This window comes from Platalea leucorodia (assembly GCF_965183815.1).
Source record: "Platalea leucorodia genome assembly, chromosome: 8".
Lineage (NCBI taxonomy): Eukaryota > Metazoa > Chordata > Aves > Pelecaniformes > Threskiornithidae > Platalea > Platalea leucorodia.
The window spans coordinates 3,969,520-3,987,658 of NC_138830.1; the positions used below are offsets into that span (position 1 = coordinate 3,969,520).

At 46.5% G+C, this 18,139-nt stretch overlaps 1 protein-coding gene across 2 annotated transcripts; it reads left to right on the forward strand.

Annotated features, from left to right (window-relative positions):
- The first annotated feature begins 1,334 nt into the window (after positions 1-1,334).
- On the forward strand, positions 1,335-12,039 carry TNFSF10 (TNF superfamily member 10). Of its 2 annotated transcripts, none has more exons than XM_082318986.1 (5): positions 1,335-1,512; positions 5,409-5,561; positions 7,157-7,199; positions 7,909-8,028; positions 8,740-12,039. In XM_082318986.1, the coding sequence occupies exons 1-5, from the start codon at positions 1,387-1,389 to the stop codon at positions 9,186-9,188; spliced, it is 891 nt and encodes a 296-aa protein (XP_082175112.1). In that variant the 5' UTR covers positions 1,335-1,386; the 3' UTR covers positions 9,189-12,039. The 2 variants fall into 2 exon arrangements, with proteins under 2 accessions (XP_082175112.1, XP_082175113.1); XM_082318987.1 differs by having other exon boundaries at positions 8,743-12,039.
- The last annotated feature ends 6,100 nt before the right edge of the window (positions 12,040-18,139 follow it).

Here is an 18,139-nt window from a genome sequence, read left to right on the forward strand (position 1 = left end):
CCTGAAAGGGAACTAACTCAAGTCTCCGCATTTGGATTTGAAATCCCGATTCTCCACGGCTGCACTGTCAGCAGACCATACCTCTGCTGATTTTACAGCATCTGCAGATAATGATGAAGTTGCTTACAATCCGCAGTCTGTGTGAGGCGAAGGTGTCAAAGCCCCAGTGAAAGTCAACGGACATATCCTAAATCATGCACTTGCCTTTGGAAAACTTCTATCTGGGCTCAGCGGTTTGGAGGAAAGTTTGCAAGAAGGAGTCTTTGAGGTTTGAAAACCAACCAGCCAATCAGCCAACCAACCCTCAAAGTGACTTCAGATAAAGCAAGCCCAGGACGTACCTGGCATTCATGTACCGTGACATTAAGCATGTCGTGACTGGGGGGAGAAGCAGTGCTGTCCGGAAGGTTGCAATGGCAGCACTGGACTGGAGCTCATGGTACAGGTACGGGTTACCAGCCTGCAGGCACCTCTCTGTGATGCACCAGCTCTACGGGAGAAGGTACCGAGAAGGATAAACTACAGTAGAAGATCATAGAATGTCTCCAGTTGGAAGGGACCCATAAGGATCATCGAGTTACAAGATAGGTTGAATTCAGAGGGACAAGGACCATTTACATAAATGTAGATGTAGAACTGGAGGTTCCCTAATGCTGAAAACAAATGCACTCCCTGCCCCAAAAGCAAACACGGGATATTGTTTGGTCTATTCGCTCCACTTCTAAAATTTGCCCCAACCAAAAAAGGGTACAAAACCCAAGCGACCCCTGGAAACTCACCAAGGCACGAAGGCATCACGGAATGATAGAACCAGGTTGGATGGGGCTTTGAGCAACCTGGTCTAGTGGAAGGCGTCCCTGCCCAAGGACCAGATGATCTTGAGGGTCCCTTCCAACCCAAACCATGCTGTGATTCTATAACTCAGCTTGGAGTTAGGAAACTCTGGGCCCCTCCGTACTCAACCACAGCTTTAATCTCTTTTAAAAAATCCCATTTCCACCATTCCCTACTGGAGATCGCTCAGAAAGGTTGCTCGGAAATGCCCCGCACCGTGACGGCTGGCAAACGGCTCCTCGCTCCAGGGGGGCGGGCAGGGGCTGGGGCCCCCCCGGCAGGACCCGCACCCCCAGCACCCCCGCGGCGGCCCGGCCCGGCGGGGCGGCAGGGGACGGGACGGGGCGGGGGGAGGCAGCGTCCCGCCCGCCGCCGCGGGGCCGGGGCTGCCGGGGAGGCGGGGAGCCGGGGCGGGCAGGGCAGCGCCGGGCTGCGGGGGGCCGCACTTCGCCGCGGGACAGCGGCGGTGAGGCCCGGGCCCGCTCCGCCTCTGCCCCGGCGGGCGCAGCCTCCGCCGAGCGCGGCGCGTCCTGCGGCCAGCCCTGCCCGGCCATGATGCTGCCCGCCGCCGGGCCCAGCCCGGGGCAGACCTGCGGGGCCGTGCTCGTCGCCGCCGTGCTCCTGCAGTCCGTCTGCGTGGCCGTCACCTTCCTCTACTTCACCAACGAGCTCAAACAGGTTGGTGGGGGCGGCCGGGGGGGCCCGCTCTCTCCCCATCTCCCGCAGAAGGGACCCCGCTCTCTCCCCGTCTCCCCGCAGAAGGGACCCCGCTCTCCCCATCTCCCGCAGAAGGGACCCCGCTCTCCCCATCTCCCGCAGAAGGGACCCCGCTCTCCCCGCCTCCCTCGGCGGAGCCGCGGGCAGCGCTAACGCCTTTGCAGGGCGGCAGCCCCAGCCCCGGCGCCCCCGGACAAAGCTCCGCTCCGTGCCTGCTCCTTTGTCTGAGCTTGCGGGGCCCTGGGTCTGCGCGCAGGGGAGGGAGCTCAAGGCGAGGACAATTAAAAAGTTTCTGCCTTGTTGCTTTTTTTTTTTTAAAGAAGTTAACAATTTTTTTTTTTGCAGAGAAGTAGCAAATGTGCTTTTCATTAGAGCCCCAAACTTGCTCTCTCATCACATTGCGGTGCCCCACCAGCGCTGCAGAAGCGTTAGCAGGGCTCGGAGGACTGCAGCAGCAGCAGGCTCTGCCAGCTGGGTATTCCTATAGACAACGGGGAAAAACGACTGAGAAAAGCCGAGGTGCTTTTTAAATACCTCCTCTAGGAAAAGACATAGTTTTAAGACAGTGACTAATACCAAGGGAACTTCACCCAGACAGCAAACACCACTGAATTGCTCAGAATGACTTGTAAAAGACCCATTGTATAGGCAGATGCTTCGGTTTCCTTGCAGCCACCCTTCAAGCCTGCTAGCTGCTCCTTAACTCTTTCCTCTTCCTGCAAAAGACCATTTGCATTCCAAGGAAATGACATTTATTTATAGTCCCACAACCCTTTATGTGTGTGGTCCTGCTTTTCACTGACCCCCTGGTACCCGGGGTTTCCCCGAGTGTCTTGCCCAAAGTTTACTGTCCTGCTGTGCAGTTGTACCAGCCTGTCCCTCTCCCTGGCACTAAGGTAAACCTAACTGCAGGTAAGTCTGACACAACTTCAGAAAGCAGTGCATGAGTTAAAATGTTATCTTACCTGTGCATTTATTCCAGACCAGATTTAAATAGGTGGAGTCTTCTGAGGTGTCAAAGTCTGCTGTGAAGCAAATGCTAAAGCATATACGGTATTCTACAATATAAGTCAATGCTCATATTTTGGAAATGTATAAAAGAGATTTTCCTGCTAAGTTTGTAGCTGTGGCTGTCCCAGACTTGGTGAAATGGGGGAGTCGCAGAGATGTGTTGATTTTATGAAATCAGGTTCCATAATACTGATAATGAAGAAAAATATATAAATGCATTCTCATCTCTTCATGGATATGGTCCAGAGTCCTTCGCTAACAGGCTTGCCAATCTTAAGTAATTAGTAACCACACTTATCTTTCCCCTCCTTTTATTCAAATATGTACACCTGGGACACAACCACATCTAGTGATACTTGCCCAAACTACAGCTGACTGTTTCTGAAGAATAACAAGCCTGCATTTGGTGTGAAAAGCTAAATCTGCCCACACTGAAGTTCTGCTGGGCTACAAGGGAGGTCGCTGGCTCTGGAGGGGGCCTGAAGCACATACGCTTGCATGTGCCGCCTGGTGCACAATAAACAAGGAAAACGCTTATCTAGAAACACAGTCTGCTACCCCACGTCCACATGGTGCATGTGGAATAAATCTCAAAAGATAAACTGCGATTTTTGTCTGCCCATTTTCTTCCCTTTGTTGTTCACAATATCTGCATTTCTCCACCTTCGCCAAATTACTATGGCTGCACAGACAGCAGATATTTTCATCTTTACAAAAAGAATAATGTAAAACGAGCAGGTTTTTTTTTTCTCGACAGCTGTAGTAATCTGAGTCAGACTACGAATAGGACCATTTGTTTAACGGTTTTTGCTATGGGAGGAAGTGCTGAGACAGGAGCACAATAAAGTTCATTATGCTTCAGGATACAGGGCTGCAAGGAAAATATCCTGGCTTCCTTCTGTTTTGAAAACACAGTCCACGCACTACGCCTAGAATAGGAGGGAAGCTTTACCAGATAGCTTTCCTGCAGGACTTCTGTCCTCAAGAACCTCAGTGCTACAGATAAACCTCATTTGAGCAAGTCTTACAACCCCCCCGATGCCTTGCTTTCTCTACCGGTAAAACAGAAATACCAATCCTTCAGTACCATATGGTGCTGGTACAAGTCTGCCTTCCCTGAGGATTTCAAAATGCATGCAAAATATTGTTCCAATGCCAGGATAGTAAAGCTGTTTGGGGGGAAAAGTATGCCAGGTCAGGAAAAGGCAGCAGTGCAGGACTGTTTGCTTCCAGATCGTTGGGCAAAGCTCAGAGGTGAGCTCTAGCAGATCCAGTAAGAGAATAAACTAATATCTCCTCTGCTCACAGATTTTTTTTTTAAACTCAAACTACTTTGTTATAGAAGCTAGTATAGGTAAAGCTGTCAGAGCCCTTAGTTTTAAGTGCGTTTTTACCTTAATAAGCACATAATTTTAATCACTTTAAGTGAGTTCTTGAAACAAGAAACCTGATTGAAGAATATCACTGTACTTCTCAGCAAGGACACAGAAACCTGCACAGATGCTCATAGCGGTGGCCCCATTTCGCTTTGGTGCCTACAGAGTACAGCATCATTTCCAGTATTAGGTGAAGGTCAATAGTCTGCTGCTGCAAACTGAGGGGCTGCTCAGCCCCTTAGGGCTTGCAGGGTGGTATGGGTGAATTCTCCTAATCCTCCTGGAGCTGAAATCCCTTCCTAAACGCCTTTGTTTTCTAACAGGCGGGAAAAGGATGGAGTGTGAAGGAGGAGGTGCCTGCATTTGTTGCTTTCAATACCCCAGTCTCAAGGACAGCTGAAACCGGTACTTCTAGAATAAATGTACCTGTTTAGCTAAGCTTCTTTAACATAAGAAGAGTGGCATTTAAATGTTAGAAGGAGTCCATCTGAATGCTTTGCATGTTTATTGCTGATTGCTCTTTCTTCCCAGTTCCTGTAGTGCTTTGCTGGCACAACAAGCCTTACCAGTCGGTCTAGCTGATGCAGCAGCAACCGAGTTCAAAGCAAACAGGAGCTGATCTCCGCTGGGATGCGCTGGAGGCAGCTGGGGTTACCTGCTCCTACGTTAAACAACAGCGCCAGCTGGAGTTGTCTGCATCCCTCGCCCTGCGGATGCAGCCGGGCTTGGGAAGAGCTTGCTGCTGGGATACAGACTCTCCCAGTCCGATTCCCTTGGAGTCCACAGGAGTTTTGCCACTCTCTTCAAACTCATTTCTCTTTATCGGAAGAAAACATGCTTTCTCTATGGCTAGAGAGTATAGCTGTAGGCCCATGTCACAGGCATTCAGCATTATAATTTTATTTGGACCCAAATGTCATCTGTGTTGTCTGGACTTTGTTCTGGACTATTGGGTCAAATACAGTTACAGAGAGATCCCAAACTGGATGTGGGGAGGATATGGAGATATATCAGCAAAAGCCTGGATTGTCAGTGGCGTTGACTGAAAAGACAGACTGGAAAATACTTTTAAGGTCTGATATTTGATTTCATCCTCAATAATTTGTGAAGAAAAATCCCTTGTGCGAAAGAAATGTTTTTAATGCGGAACTAGAGAAACTAAAGAATTCAAAACATGAGTGGTTTGGGTATTGAATTTTCACAAAACTTATTTGGTTGAGTGCTGGATACCAAATTTATGTCCGTGGGGATAATGTAAGTATATTTTTGCATATTAGGTATGCCATCGTAGTTAAATAAATATGTAAAATCAGGATGAGTTACTTGTGCTGTAGTCATAACTTGCACCATAATAGCAAATGCTTTAAAGGAAAGTATGTTCCTAAGCGTAGTGAATTTAGAGCCATCCTACAGCTGAACATCTGCGAGCACATCACAGGTGAAAAATCCTGGCTTTCCCTTCTGCTGCAGCTCCAGGACACGTACTCCAAGAGCGGCATCGCTTGTCTCACGGGGGAGGAAATCGGAAATTTCATCCAAAACTTGGATCTAATTGAAAACGAAGACAGAGCAGCTGATCCCTGCTGGCAAGTAAAGTGGCACCTGGGAAAGTTAATTAAAAAGGTATTTGGGAGCCGACACGCTGAAACAGTGTGCTTGGTGATACTCAGAGAATCCTAATAGCAGAATAAAGGGGGGCTCTCAGATTGTTTTGTTGCAAAGCAATAGTCAAGCCACAGCTTCAGCTGCAGCGTGCTCGCACTGAAGCCAAAACAACCCATGACAGTGGTTTCACTACGTTCAGGAAATAATAAAGCAAAGACAATCGGTTTTTACTAAGCGAATTTCAGTGATGGGTTGGCTCGTCTGAAATACCTCAGGGTAGAAGTGTTTGACTCGAGCTTGTTTTCTCCCTGACCATACAGATTGTAGTGCTAGCAGAGGTGTCGCTCCCTCTTTGGGAATACAGGGAGGCTGGCATGAGAAAATGAGATTGAAATGTAGCACGGGGAGAGGTAAAAAGGTGCCTGAGGAATGGCCTAGTCGTGAGCTCTGTAACGTATTAGGGGAGGAAAGAGAGCGAGCACACAGCATCGGGCACAGCACCTTCCCAGCTCAGCATTCAGAGAAAGCCATCTCCTGCATGACTGACACACGAGACATACAGTTTTGGCTACAGAGGGGAAAATAGGCCAGGCTGAAAAATCAGAAAGGCTAAAATCTTCTGGAATGGTTTTCAAAATCTCATCTCCAGCACATTAAAAAGCTCATCCATAAAAATTCACTGCTGGCTGAAACTCACCTGGCAAATCTTGCAGCCCAAAACAGACCCTCTCTTTGCGTTCAGAGATCTCGGCTCCTTTGGTGGAAGCTCTGCTGGTGAAGTCCCTGAACTTCTGCATAAAGAAAGCATTGTTTTATTTGGTGGACATTTACACATCTAATATACCTACTGGCTCCCTGATTGCTTAAAAAAAGATAGCCTGGGTGCTAGAAATAATAAATTGAGGATGAGGATGAGGATGAGGATGAGGATGAGGATGAGGATAATGATAATGATAATGATAATGATAATGATAATAATAATAATAATAATAATAATAATAATAATAATAATAAATAGATAAACAGAAATGTGGCAGGGCAGAACCCATCAGTAAGCGGCCTGTGTTAGTCACCCAGGTAAATCATCTCAAACCCTCAGCACGCTTGCTGCAGCTGCCCCACCGTCGGTAACCAAGCTAGGTCATTTCAGCAGTCAGCAAACAGTTATAAAGAAGGGAAATGCAGAAAGTAAGATACGCTGGCTTAAGGGCTTAGAGAGATAGATAGGTAGAGGTATAAAAATAAACGAAATTTAATTTCTCAGAGCTAAGATCTCACGGAAGTGCACACTGCTGAGTATTCTGCAAATGGAAGCAGATGCTTGTAGACTGTATCGCTTCTTATTTGAGAAAAGCATGAGGGTCAAATTTTCCAATAGACTTAAAGCCCAGGTGGCTGAGCTTGAAAATGTTTTCCCACATATTTTGTTACATAAAAGATGTAAACGTAGAAATACGTCATTGCAACAAATTCATACGCTTTTTTTTTTTTATTTGCTTGTTGATCAAATCCAGAATACCCTTTATTCATGAGTTTGAGAAAGGAGTATCTTTTTCCTGCACCTATCTGTTTCTGCTGAGAAACTAGTTCGTTTTCTCTGTGTTTGTTGGCAGATGATGTCGAGAAGCTACGAGGAAAACATATCTGCAGTCAACGGTATTATAATAATTTTATTATCTGTGGCAAAAAGGAGCTGCTAGTGGCACCTGATGTGCAGTGATTCAGTTTTTTAGAAGTGTAGAAAAGACTGACTAAGATCTTGTACTGGCAGCAAGTCATCAAAAAAAGGATTACTTATTACGAGAAGGCAAATTTTCAGGAGCCAGAAATATGGTCGAGTGGGTAGAGCAAGGTCAGCGAGGTGGATGCAGAGGACTCGGTCCCACGGTGCTCTGGGGACATTAAACGGCCTGCTCGCCCGGGAACAAGCAGCACTGACCTGCTCCACGCATAGATCAGGCAAGGAATAGCTCTGCTGAAGCTCATACAGCTCTAAACACGTCGAGCAAAAGCATCACAACCTCCAAGTGGAAATTTGGAGGAAAGATTGTGAATACTTAACCATAAAAGATACCGATCATGAATGTGAAAATTTGGTGCTATGGGTTATTTTAAGTTGTCTGTTGGTAAATTTGGGGTGGGAGGAGGAGAGAAAGGACAACAAAGAGGCATATAAAGATATTTCACGGAGAGCAAGAGCGAAAGAGACACTTGAGCCTTGTTGGCCAATATACAGCATTCAGTCTACGATTTAGTCAATTAAAAAAATGACATACCTGTTCCTGAAAATCAGGTCAGATGGGACAGACGTGCTTTCTAACGTTCTTGCTTCTAACGTGAGGCTCCTTTTCTGGTCTTTCCTTAGCTGAAAGAGCCCTGACGCTGTCGCACACCGATGGGCAGCAGCCACCCCGCAGTCCCGTCAACAGGATCGCCGCGCATCTGACGGGCAACAGCAATAGGAAGAATTCCCTGTCCCCACGCAGTAAGGAAAAACCTTTAAAAACAGTTAAAGATCACAGAACTTACTCTCTCATTGCTAGCCTGGTGCTTATATATACTTTTTAATACTCACTTTGAGTTAACAGTAAGAAACAAATCATAAAAAAGTCGTCTTGTTCTTAAACAATGTTTTTTTCAGCTAATTCTTGCAGAACAGGGAGAAAGCCCACTCCCTCTGGGTACCTCACTAACTTTTCTTCTGGAACCTTCGTCAGGGGAAAAAACATAAATATCCTTCTTCCTAATGTTAAGTTTCCCTCTTTTCTTCTCTCTAATTTCTTTCTGTTAGTTGTGTGAGTCCAGCTGCTATGGTGACAGACCTATTAGAAATGGGAGACAGAGACAGGAGAGGCTTGACATTCAGGCCATGTTAATGAAAGGCTTGGTAGGGTTTCTACAGCTTTGGAGGGTATCAGACACAAATGGATATTTTAACTTTGTTACTAAGTAACACGATGATTTTCCTCTTATTTGGGAGCACAAAAACTAAAAATAAAAGTAGTTCGTGTGAATTCCCACATAGAGCTAAACAGCTTCCTTCTGGACCTTCAGGTTGTTTTGAGAACGGCCCTAGCGAGCCGCTGGGAAGAGCAGGTTTCCTTACGTCATTGCTAAAAACCAGACTCCCCGACTCCAGACACCTGGCTTCACTACCTGCCTTTTAATTTAACATTTTCTCTCTATTTTTCTCAAGTAGATTCCTCGCTCAGAAGAGGGAACGGACAAAAAATAAACAACTGGGAATCGTCAAGGAAAGGCCACTCTTTCCTGTACAACGTGGAGCTGAGAAATGGCGAGCTAGTGATACCCCAAACTGGGTTTTATTACATCTACTCACAAACTTATTTTCGTTTCCGTGAAAATGAGAACGAGGATTCAGATTTGTTGGCACAAATCAGGAACCCCAAACAGCTTGTCCAATATGTTTACAAACTGACTAATTACCCGGAGCCCATTTTGCTCATGAAAAGTGCAAGAACAAGCTGCTGGTCTAAAAAGGCAGAATATGGACTCTACTCCATCTACCAAGGTGGTGTGTTTCAGCTGAAAAGAGAGGACAGGATTTTTGTCTCTGTCAGTAATAGTGACATAGTTGACATGGACAAAGAAGCAAGTTTTTTCGGAGCCTTTATGATCGGTTAAAAGATGAAAAGCATACTCCAAAGGAGCCAGTTTGCATAGTCAGGACCAGCTTAAAATTCTGTAAAATAGGGGATGACAAGCAGACAGTGTAGCAATACCGCCAGTACCAGCCTCCCCTTTCTCAGCTCACTCAGCGCGAGGTCCGACCGTGCCGAATGCTCCCCGGCAGCCGGGCGGGAGCAGCAGCAGCTGGCTGCAGCTGCGGATGGCGATGCTTTGTGCAGGCACGGGCACCAGGGCTCGCTGCCCAGCCGGGCTGGGGGCGTGCGAGGATTTCACACGCCACAGATGATACCTTCGGCCAGAACCCCGGGCAGGTAAGCGCTCGCCGCCACCTCCGCAGAGATGCTCCACACCAGCTCAGCCACGGCAGGTGGGATGGAGGATGCTCTGGGTCCGGTTACTCGAGGCTGAGACTGGACATCAAATTTTATTCGTGGTCTCCGTTGGGACCCCGTCTTGAATATCTCAGCTCCTATAAGGAGCCTTTGCAAGTAGTGCTTCCCAGATGCCCGTGGAATTACTCTGGAAGTTTTTGTCTGAATCTAAGTTTTACAAAAGTGAATGGCCGGCAGAAACAAACTGCTCGTCTTCATCTCATCTAACAAAGCACTTAAGCACCTAATTAATTTTAAGCACACGAACAGTCTGACTAAATCAGAGTATTTACATGCTTGAAATTAAATATGTGCTTAAGCATTTTTCAGGATCATGGCTTGAGTAAACACATTAGTCTGTCTTAATCAGGACATTGTACATAAAAACAGCTGCTGAAATGGCACAGAAGAGGTTTTGAAGTCAATCAGTATTTTGATCAGCACATTATGATAGTGCCTATTTACTTAATTGCTGTGCCGCAAACATTTCACCAGGCTTCCAATAGGTTCGGTAATGTCATTGCTGTTACACTTGACAGCAAGTACTTGATCCAGAAAAAAGGTGTTTTTCTGTAAATACTGAATTCTATTAGACATTTGCCACAAATTAAGCATGACATGGTTCTTCCATGTTTATTTGTACTGGCCGGTATTTGGTAGGATGTAATGCGGAATAACACACCCCGATGACTAATATTTTAAGGAAAACATACACAACTATCCGTACTTAAACAAGAGCCGCAATTTGGGTAATGCTGTTTTGATTTTTATTTTATTTTTAGGAACGGGTGGAAATTTTTCATTTTTTTTAAAACCATAATTTTTTCAAAAACTGACCACTATATTGTTTAACTCTATGAGTAGAACTATTTTATAGTAAAAAAAGAAAGGGAAAAAAAGATGTGCAAGTGTAAGCTGTGCGGACTAGATCCACAGCATAAATCGGGTAGCGGTAATCGGCACGCCTGCAGCATTGTCAGTGGAGCGATACCACTTTGCCCCACGAATGCATTTTGCCCAGGTCCAGAGAAAACAGTGGGGAAAAGAAGGTGAAGAGAAAATTGGAGGGGAAGGAAGACAGTTGTTCTGCAAGTGTTACTTTACGTCAACAGACTGATGCCAGGAGAAAATCTGCTTGTCTATTTTTTTAATACACTAAGGTTGCCGTGGGAACCCTCGCATTCACCTCCACATTCGGGTGATTAAATCACTGCACGGCCCTTGCATAGGGGCCTCATGAGTAAACGCGCATCATTCACCTTACTACTGTGTCAACAAGAGGAAATGAGTAGACATGAGCCCCTGCATTTGTTTTGTCATTCAGAAAAGCAGGTACGGTGGTTCACTTAAATACCTGCGTTTGAGCAGCAAGAGAAGAATTTCAGGAATACCCTCCTTTTGACAAAGAAACACTGCCATAAGCCTTAAATGATGAGTTTTAACTTTTGTCTGCTGTTTTAACATAGCATCCTATATACTGTTTTCAGTGGTAATCCAATATGTGCAATTCTTCATCGTTTACTGGAACGCTTGGGTTTGCCTCATTCTCAAATAATCTGTTTCAACAGAGAACAGAAAATATTGCTGCAGTTTTCTTTCTGATTTCAGTATTGACTTCAGAAATTTTCTGCCTGCCAGAAAAGGCTAGGGAGAACAAAGCCATTCCCTACATGTCTGGATGCCTGCTATATTGGAGAAAAGACTCTCGTAGGTTCTCCTTGCAAATGGACCGGGCTTTTCGATCCCAGCACAGGATTGACCTGTGTTGTCAGGTTTGAGGGTTTTTTTAGCAATTTATTGTATTAAAAAGTTAACTTTTTTTTTTAGAAATGTTATTTTAGGAGCTTATTTGAAAGAAAAAATTATTTGAACTGTGAAAAAGTATTTCGGATTTACTGGTGGCAGCTTAGAGTCAGAAACCCTCCCTATGGCTAAGAACCGATTTGTGTAACGTAGGAGTCGTGGCTGCTAGAAAGGACTGGAAGGGAACCGTGGGGGACTCCACAAACTTGCAGCTGATGCTAAGACAAATTGTCTATTACACACAGATTTTTTTGCTCCGTGTTCTCAACTCTCAATATATAACACCGTGCCCGCTGTCACTTGGGGAGTACTCCCTGGCATTACCTTCTTTTTTATCTAACTAACTGTACATATTCGTCTCTGCATGCAGAGCATATTGCAACAGGGATCACACTGAATAATCCAAAGGCGTGCTTGCCAGATTTTATCTTGGGGGGAGATTATCAAGCAATATCAGACAGAACACATTTGAAGACGAATGGAAGGCTATAGCAACTTCTGTTTGTACATTTGCACCCTGAATCATACTTTTCATCTCACTTTATGTTGAATGGCGAATGTAGCAAATTTTTATTTGTGGATAGAGGTTGCGGTAACGTGTAAATATTGTAATTTTTCTACATTCATTTTTCTACATTCATTTTTAATAAAACATTTTTAGTAAATAGTTACTTAGTCTTGCAGTGATTATTGCTGTCATCCTATGGCTTCCATAACAACAACCCTGTCTGAAATAATTTCTCTGACATTGGCTGGTATCAGTTATAATCCATGAAATGCCACAAACGGTGGCAATGCAAAGGACGTAATGCAGACCACCGAGCAATGCCATATTGTGTAGTGCCATGGAACAGGCTTCCAGACCCTAGCTGGTGGACAGCATCTGGAAGCAGTACACTGAAGAAATCACTGAAAATGATCTCCTGACCAGAGACTACAAAACGCTGAGCGCTTCCCTTGAGGTTCTTCTCGTGTTTCTGGGCTTTGGCAATTATTTAACCACTGGGACATCTATTTAGTAGGAAAATATCTGATCCTTACCCATTACCAATCTACGGTAGAAGACATATTCAATTCAGAGGGACAAGGACCATTTACATAAATGTTGTAAAGCAGCAGTAAACTGGAGAACCCCTGATGTTGAAAACAAATGCACTCCCTGCCCCAAAAGCAAACACGGGATATTGTTTAGTCTGTTTGCTCCACTTCTAAAATTTGCCCCAACCAAAAAAGTGTATGAATCCCAAGCGAACCCTGGAAACTCAACAAGACACGAAGGCATCATCTAACCGGACCCCCAGCCCTGAGATGGGAGAGGGGCTGGCTTCGTCCTGCGCGTGCATTGAAGGGCTACGGCTGGAGCAGCAGCAACGTGCCGCAGCAGGGAACCCGGTTGCTCTTGGGGGACAAACCCCCAGGAACGTCGCCCCGACCTTAGCCACCCCCGAAGACCTCTGTGTGTCCCCTTTTGACATCGCCTTCTCTCAGCAGTTCCCAACAGTATCTTGTTCTCGCTGTACTGGGCTCCGGCAGCCCCCCACATCGCTGTTTTACGCACTGCACATCTACGTGATTAGCAGAAGGATGCTTGCCTCCCTAATGGATTCATAATCTAAATACATTTAGCTCAGTGTTTGTGTTAGGCTTTATTCGGAATAGACGGGCATGCCTCAAGCCTCGGTAACCAGACGAGTAGGTCTGTGTGTGCGGCTCTCCCCACCCGCACCGAGCCCCACTGGAACCAGTAGGCCATCACCCAGGAGGAGCAGCCCCCACGACCACAGCCCCAAATTGCACTGGGGATGCCCACAGGCTCTAAAAAGCAATGATTCCTTTCGTAGAGACTGCTTTTATTTCAGCAGAGGGTTCTCTCTTTTCTGGTGTTTCCATGGGAAAGAGGACATGCCGGCTAACTGGCTTGCATTGTACCTTTCATTACTTCATAGAAACGGACTTCTATTTTTTGCCTCTCTTTTCCTTAGTAAACGTAATTATTATTGTTTGTATCGCAGCAGCATTCACTGCCCAAGCAGGATCAGGGACGCATTTGTGGTACTTCATGCAAACAGTTAAAAAGCCTGATTCAGACACTGAGATTTTGAGTCATAATTTTAGTTTTCAGATTACATCTAAATACTAGGGTCTAAGAAAAGACTGAATGTAATGATCAATATAACACAAATGAGCACACTGAGACAAGATCTCATTCATCCCTCCAAGGCACCTTGTGCCATTCAGCAGCAGAAATGGAGGATAGATTAGGATATCTGATCCAATTTTCAAAGGTTGGGGTTTTTTTCATGTAGATTTATATGGAAGTTTATAGCAATTTTCATCAGAATCATCCAAAAGTTGGTTCTCCATAACTTTTCTCTGTATTAACAGACTGAAATTGCATGCTATGCCACATGTTAAAAATCATTAATTTTCCTCTGATTGCCAGGGTACCACAATTAACGGCCTGACCACCGCATCACTTCTGCTTCGTAATACCACACCTTTTCCCGAGGCATTAATAATCCCAATCTATATAGACATTTCCATTAACACCTTCTGAAAGTTTTGGAGGTGGCATTGAGCTGGGACACTGGGTCGTGACAGAAACGCTGTCAAACTGCTTGTGGTCAGTGAGACGGGGCTGCAGCTTATGGCAGAAGCCTGTCGGTTTAAGCAGCTTCCCATTTTTATGGGCTGTTCCACCAGAGTTAAGATAAATCGCACTCCTTGTCTTTGATGCGCATAATACTTTTGCGCTGAGCACGTCGTGTAGGTAACATTCACAGCATTAGCAAACATTAGAGAATCCAAAGTTGTTCAAACTGCCTTTCAGAAACGGGGAATTTAAACACAATGGAATCCAAGGCACAGATTCCTCCTCAAGATACTTTTGATTTTGTCTGAATTTCAATTCTTCAGCTCATATTATGCTCAATTTGTATTGAGTCACGGGTATTTAGCCCATATAAGTACTGGGTGAAGATGAAGTGGATTAACTGCAGATTTGCTGGTGAATTGAGCCAAGTTATCGCTCCCCATTTAACATGAGCTAGAAGTGTCAACAAGAAAGTATGACCGGGAATAATTAACTATGCAATCCCATCCTGCACCTTCTGGCGCTAGTAGACCTCAAATCATAATGGATATTAATAAACGCATGTAAGTCAGGGGCCCATCTCCATCCAAAGCCAGGACAGCTTTGAGTCAAAACCTGCAGGTCTTTAGAAAGAATGTCCAGTGATATTCAAAAAAATGCAGGACACACCTCCTACTGCTCTCACGCCAGAAATTATTTAATAAACGCTCTGTACTGTTAACCGAGCGTAAACCCACCGACGTGACCGATGAACCATGTTCTCTCTCCGCCTGGTGAACAAGCCGACCGAGGAGGGACACGGACGCCCGCGGCGCGACCGAGCGGCACAACGCGCTGAAGCACGGCGGCAAGCTACGGCTACAACGGATGCCTCTGAAGCAGCGGCGTTAGAGCACAGCCTTGCTGATTAATAAACACGCACTGTTTTCGAGTCTCCTCGCAGATGTTTACTGCCCTATAAACAACTGTAAAGTCATTTGAGCACGTTCTGGGTTTTACGTTATTAAGCTGGATTCCCGCTGTTTCATCAGGGCTACTCACTGATGATAGTTGCTAACCGGTAACCTTTGAAAGCATGCACCAGGTGCTACCTTCTGTTCTTCAAATACCTTTACAATAAAAGCCAAAACATCTGCCCCTGGACGTAATCAAAGTGCTTCTGCTTTTCTGCGCATTGTTGGAGCCGCATCATATTTAAATGGGAGGTCTCTCCCTTAAAGTCTGTTTTCCACTTTCGGCATCTCTCCACAACAAAACCGTAATTATTCTATACTTAAAGCCTTCAGATATTTCCATGACAACAAACAAGGATATAAACAAGAATTAAAACTTTATTGGATAAGAAGAAAACGGAAAGAATGCAACATTGGAGAGAGATTTCAAAACTCCATAAATACAAACTCTCTTCTACCTCCCCTCCAGTGCTCAACACAGCTTTAAAGCTACTGAAGAGAAGCACCAATATTTTAGGAGTTCCATGAAAGGTAAATGTCCATTATAATGCGCTTCTTAACAATTATTTTTTAAATAATTTTTGGCTAAAACTGCGAATAAAAAGTACTTAACTTCTGCCTCTTTCTCTCCGTTTCTCTCACCCCAGTAACATCAGTGACTTCAATCTTTTCTGCAGTTGTTAAGGCAACATAAAAGTACTGTTCTTGCAGCTGAGGGCTAGCAGGTAACTTTCTGGAGCCTGACGCCATCTCCCCTCACAGCTCTTACATCGTCTGTCCCCACCATCTTCCCCACTGGCCTTCAGCATGTGCAAAGCAAAGGCAGGAATGCATTATCGTGCAAAGTTTGTGGGATGTCAGTTCTTTATATCCCACAAAAATCTGGCCTGCAATTGCCAAAGGAATCAGAAAGAATCAGAAAACCGGAGCTGCTTTTCTTCTCTCTCCGCTGACATTTTTTCTGGCCCTGACCCCATGAAGGAAAAGCAGCCGGAGAAGCCCTTGACTCATGATACCCTTTAAACAAGGAAGGATGGATGTTGCTGGACTCAAAGCACAACTGCCATTTCTGAGCCAAGTGCCTCATCACTCAACGCATCAAACTGCCAACGCAGTAAGTGTTAATTCTGTGCATTACGAGCTCAAGCTGTCCGGAGTATACGAATCTGGTGCTACCTCACTTTTGGCTACTTGGTTTTGCTACACACACCTCAGTTCAAGTATTATTTTAATAAGGAATACACTTTTTTTCCTGAGAAAAATGAAAGCAAGCTTTTCTCTCCCCGGGGAAAGAGAAATGGTCATTTTTGACAAGATACAGCTCAGCAAAAACTGGAAGAATTTCATGAGAATGAAGGATCCTCTCTAAACAGAAAAGTCACATTTATAGCTTCAGGTCATTTTCTCTGCCAAATATCAACATCCTGCAGCTAATGCCACTGGTCTGAGAATTTATCGGGGGAAAAAAAAAGAGCGAAATAATTCTTTATAATAATACGAAGTATTTGGCAGCCTAAATACAGAGACAGTTACCAGCTCCTCCATAATATAATGCAATGCCATTTAAATTAGATTGGACACAAAATTGTAATATGAAATAACTGTACATTGGTGGCATGCAGCCCATGATTTTTCTTCAGAACCACATAAAACAATTATATAGGCAGCTGGATAAACAAAGTGAGAAGCACGTTAGGCTCGCTCTTCTCTTCAGCTGCAATTAATGCATAGCCAACCCCCATAAAATTTAGCAACTGTTGAGTAACTTGCTACAAAACTGTCTCACGGTTCAAGAGCAGGAATGATGAATACCGATTCCGATGAAACTGCAAAAATATATCATCCAAATTAGGATAGGGACGAGGCGCTAAGGCTAATGCTTGCATTATTACAGAAAGTAAATTAGAGAAAACAGGCACATTCCGAGGCAGAGGCAGCGTAACACAGCGTAGTGTCGCACCACGCTTGTGCTCCATCCCTAAATAAAGCTCTGCAGCTCTGGAATAGCAGTGCTAGCAGATGGCGTACACACGTATGCGAGCGCACCCTGGAAAAACAGCATAAAACTGTTTCTCAGCTGAATTAAGGTAGATGCCAGCATGGATTCAGAGCGCCCGTCACCACCTGAGAGATGGGGTACGAGGGAAGGGGGGCAGCCCCTCTAGAGAGGTAGACAGGAGCGGAAAAAGCTCGTGCCGTAGCACGCTCTGACGCTTTGCTGGGACAGGTCGGGAAGGAGGAGAGCGAGCCCCTCTGCAGGTGTGCTGGGGGGCACGTTACTGGCCCCAAGCTCACCTTGGGCTGCTTCCACCTTATTGTTGTACCTTGGGTACAACATTACCCTTTGTGGGAGTCTGCAGCTGGGGAAACGCAGTGATAATGTATGTGTCTGCAAAGGGCAGAGTGTAGGACAGCAGAAGCATGCTGAATCAAAATTTAATTGTAGGTAAATCGTATAGAAGAGGGTCATTACTGCAGCTTCACTGAACTGGAGCCTCGCCGTGCTCCTGCCAAGATCCAAGGGCAGAGCCAAGACACGAAACGAGGAGACGGTAATTGCTGTATTTCTGCGCCCACCGCCACCCCTCCACGTGCCCTGCGCACCCCTGCGCACCCCTGCGCACCGATAATCCGGTACCCGCAGCGAAACGACACCCGAGCCACCGACCAGCGGAAGGCCCATGAGCACAACCGCCCTCCGCAACCGCGACCGGCGGGCCCGCGCCCGCGCAGGCAGGAGCGGTGCGGGCAGCGCGAGCCCGAGCGACGGCAGGGGCGGGCAGGGCGCGCTGGGCCGGCGCTGCCTGCGGCTGAGCAACGCTCCCGCCCGGAGAAGAAAGTTTAAAAGACGATGCCGGGAGGGATTTCTGCAGCCGCCCGGGGTTTGCGCTGCGGGGCTGGGCCGGTTCTTCGCTCTTAGCGGAGCCCCGGGGCAGCGCGGAGCCGCTCCGCGCCCGCGGAGCCAAGGCGCCCACGCCCGCTCTGACGCGCCGGCGAGCGCCAGCCCTCCCCGGGGCCGGGGGGAGCAGCAGCGCCCGGCGAGAGGCGGAGCGGGGCCGCGCTTCGCTCCCCGCCCTCCGCACCTGCCCCGGCAGCGCGGCGGAGGGCGCGCAGCGGCGCGGAGGCAGCGGCCGGGCCGGGGCCGGGGCTGCGCGGGGGGCGCGGGCTGCGCGGGGGCGGCTCCGCGGGCGCGCAGGGCGGTGATGCGCAGCCCGCGGCGGCAGG

Bases quoted from the DNA above. Each gene is read 5' to 3' on its own strand.
- TNFSF10 (XM_082318986.1), top strand. From the start codon at position 1,387: ATGATGCTGCCCGCCGCCGGGCCCAGCCCGGGGCAGACCTGCGGGGCC. The intron at 1,513-5,408 runs GTTGGTGGGGGC...CTTCTGCTGCAG, and splicing joins TCACCAACGAGCTCAAACAG to CTCCAGGACACGTACTCCAA. The intron at 5,562-7,156 runs GTATTTGGGAGC...GTTTGTTGGCAG, and splicing joins TGGGAAAGTTAATTAAAAAG to ATGATGTCGAGAAGCTACGA.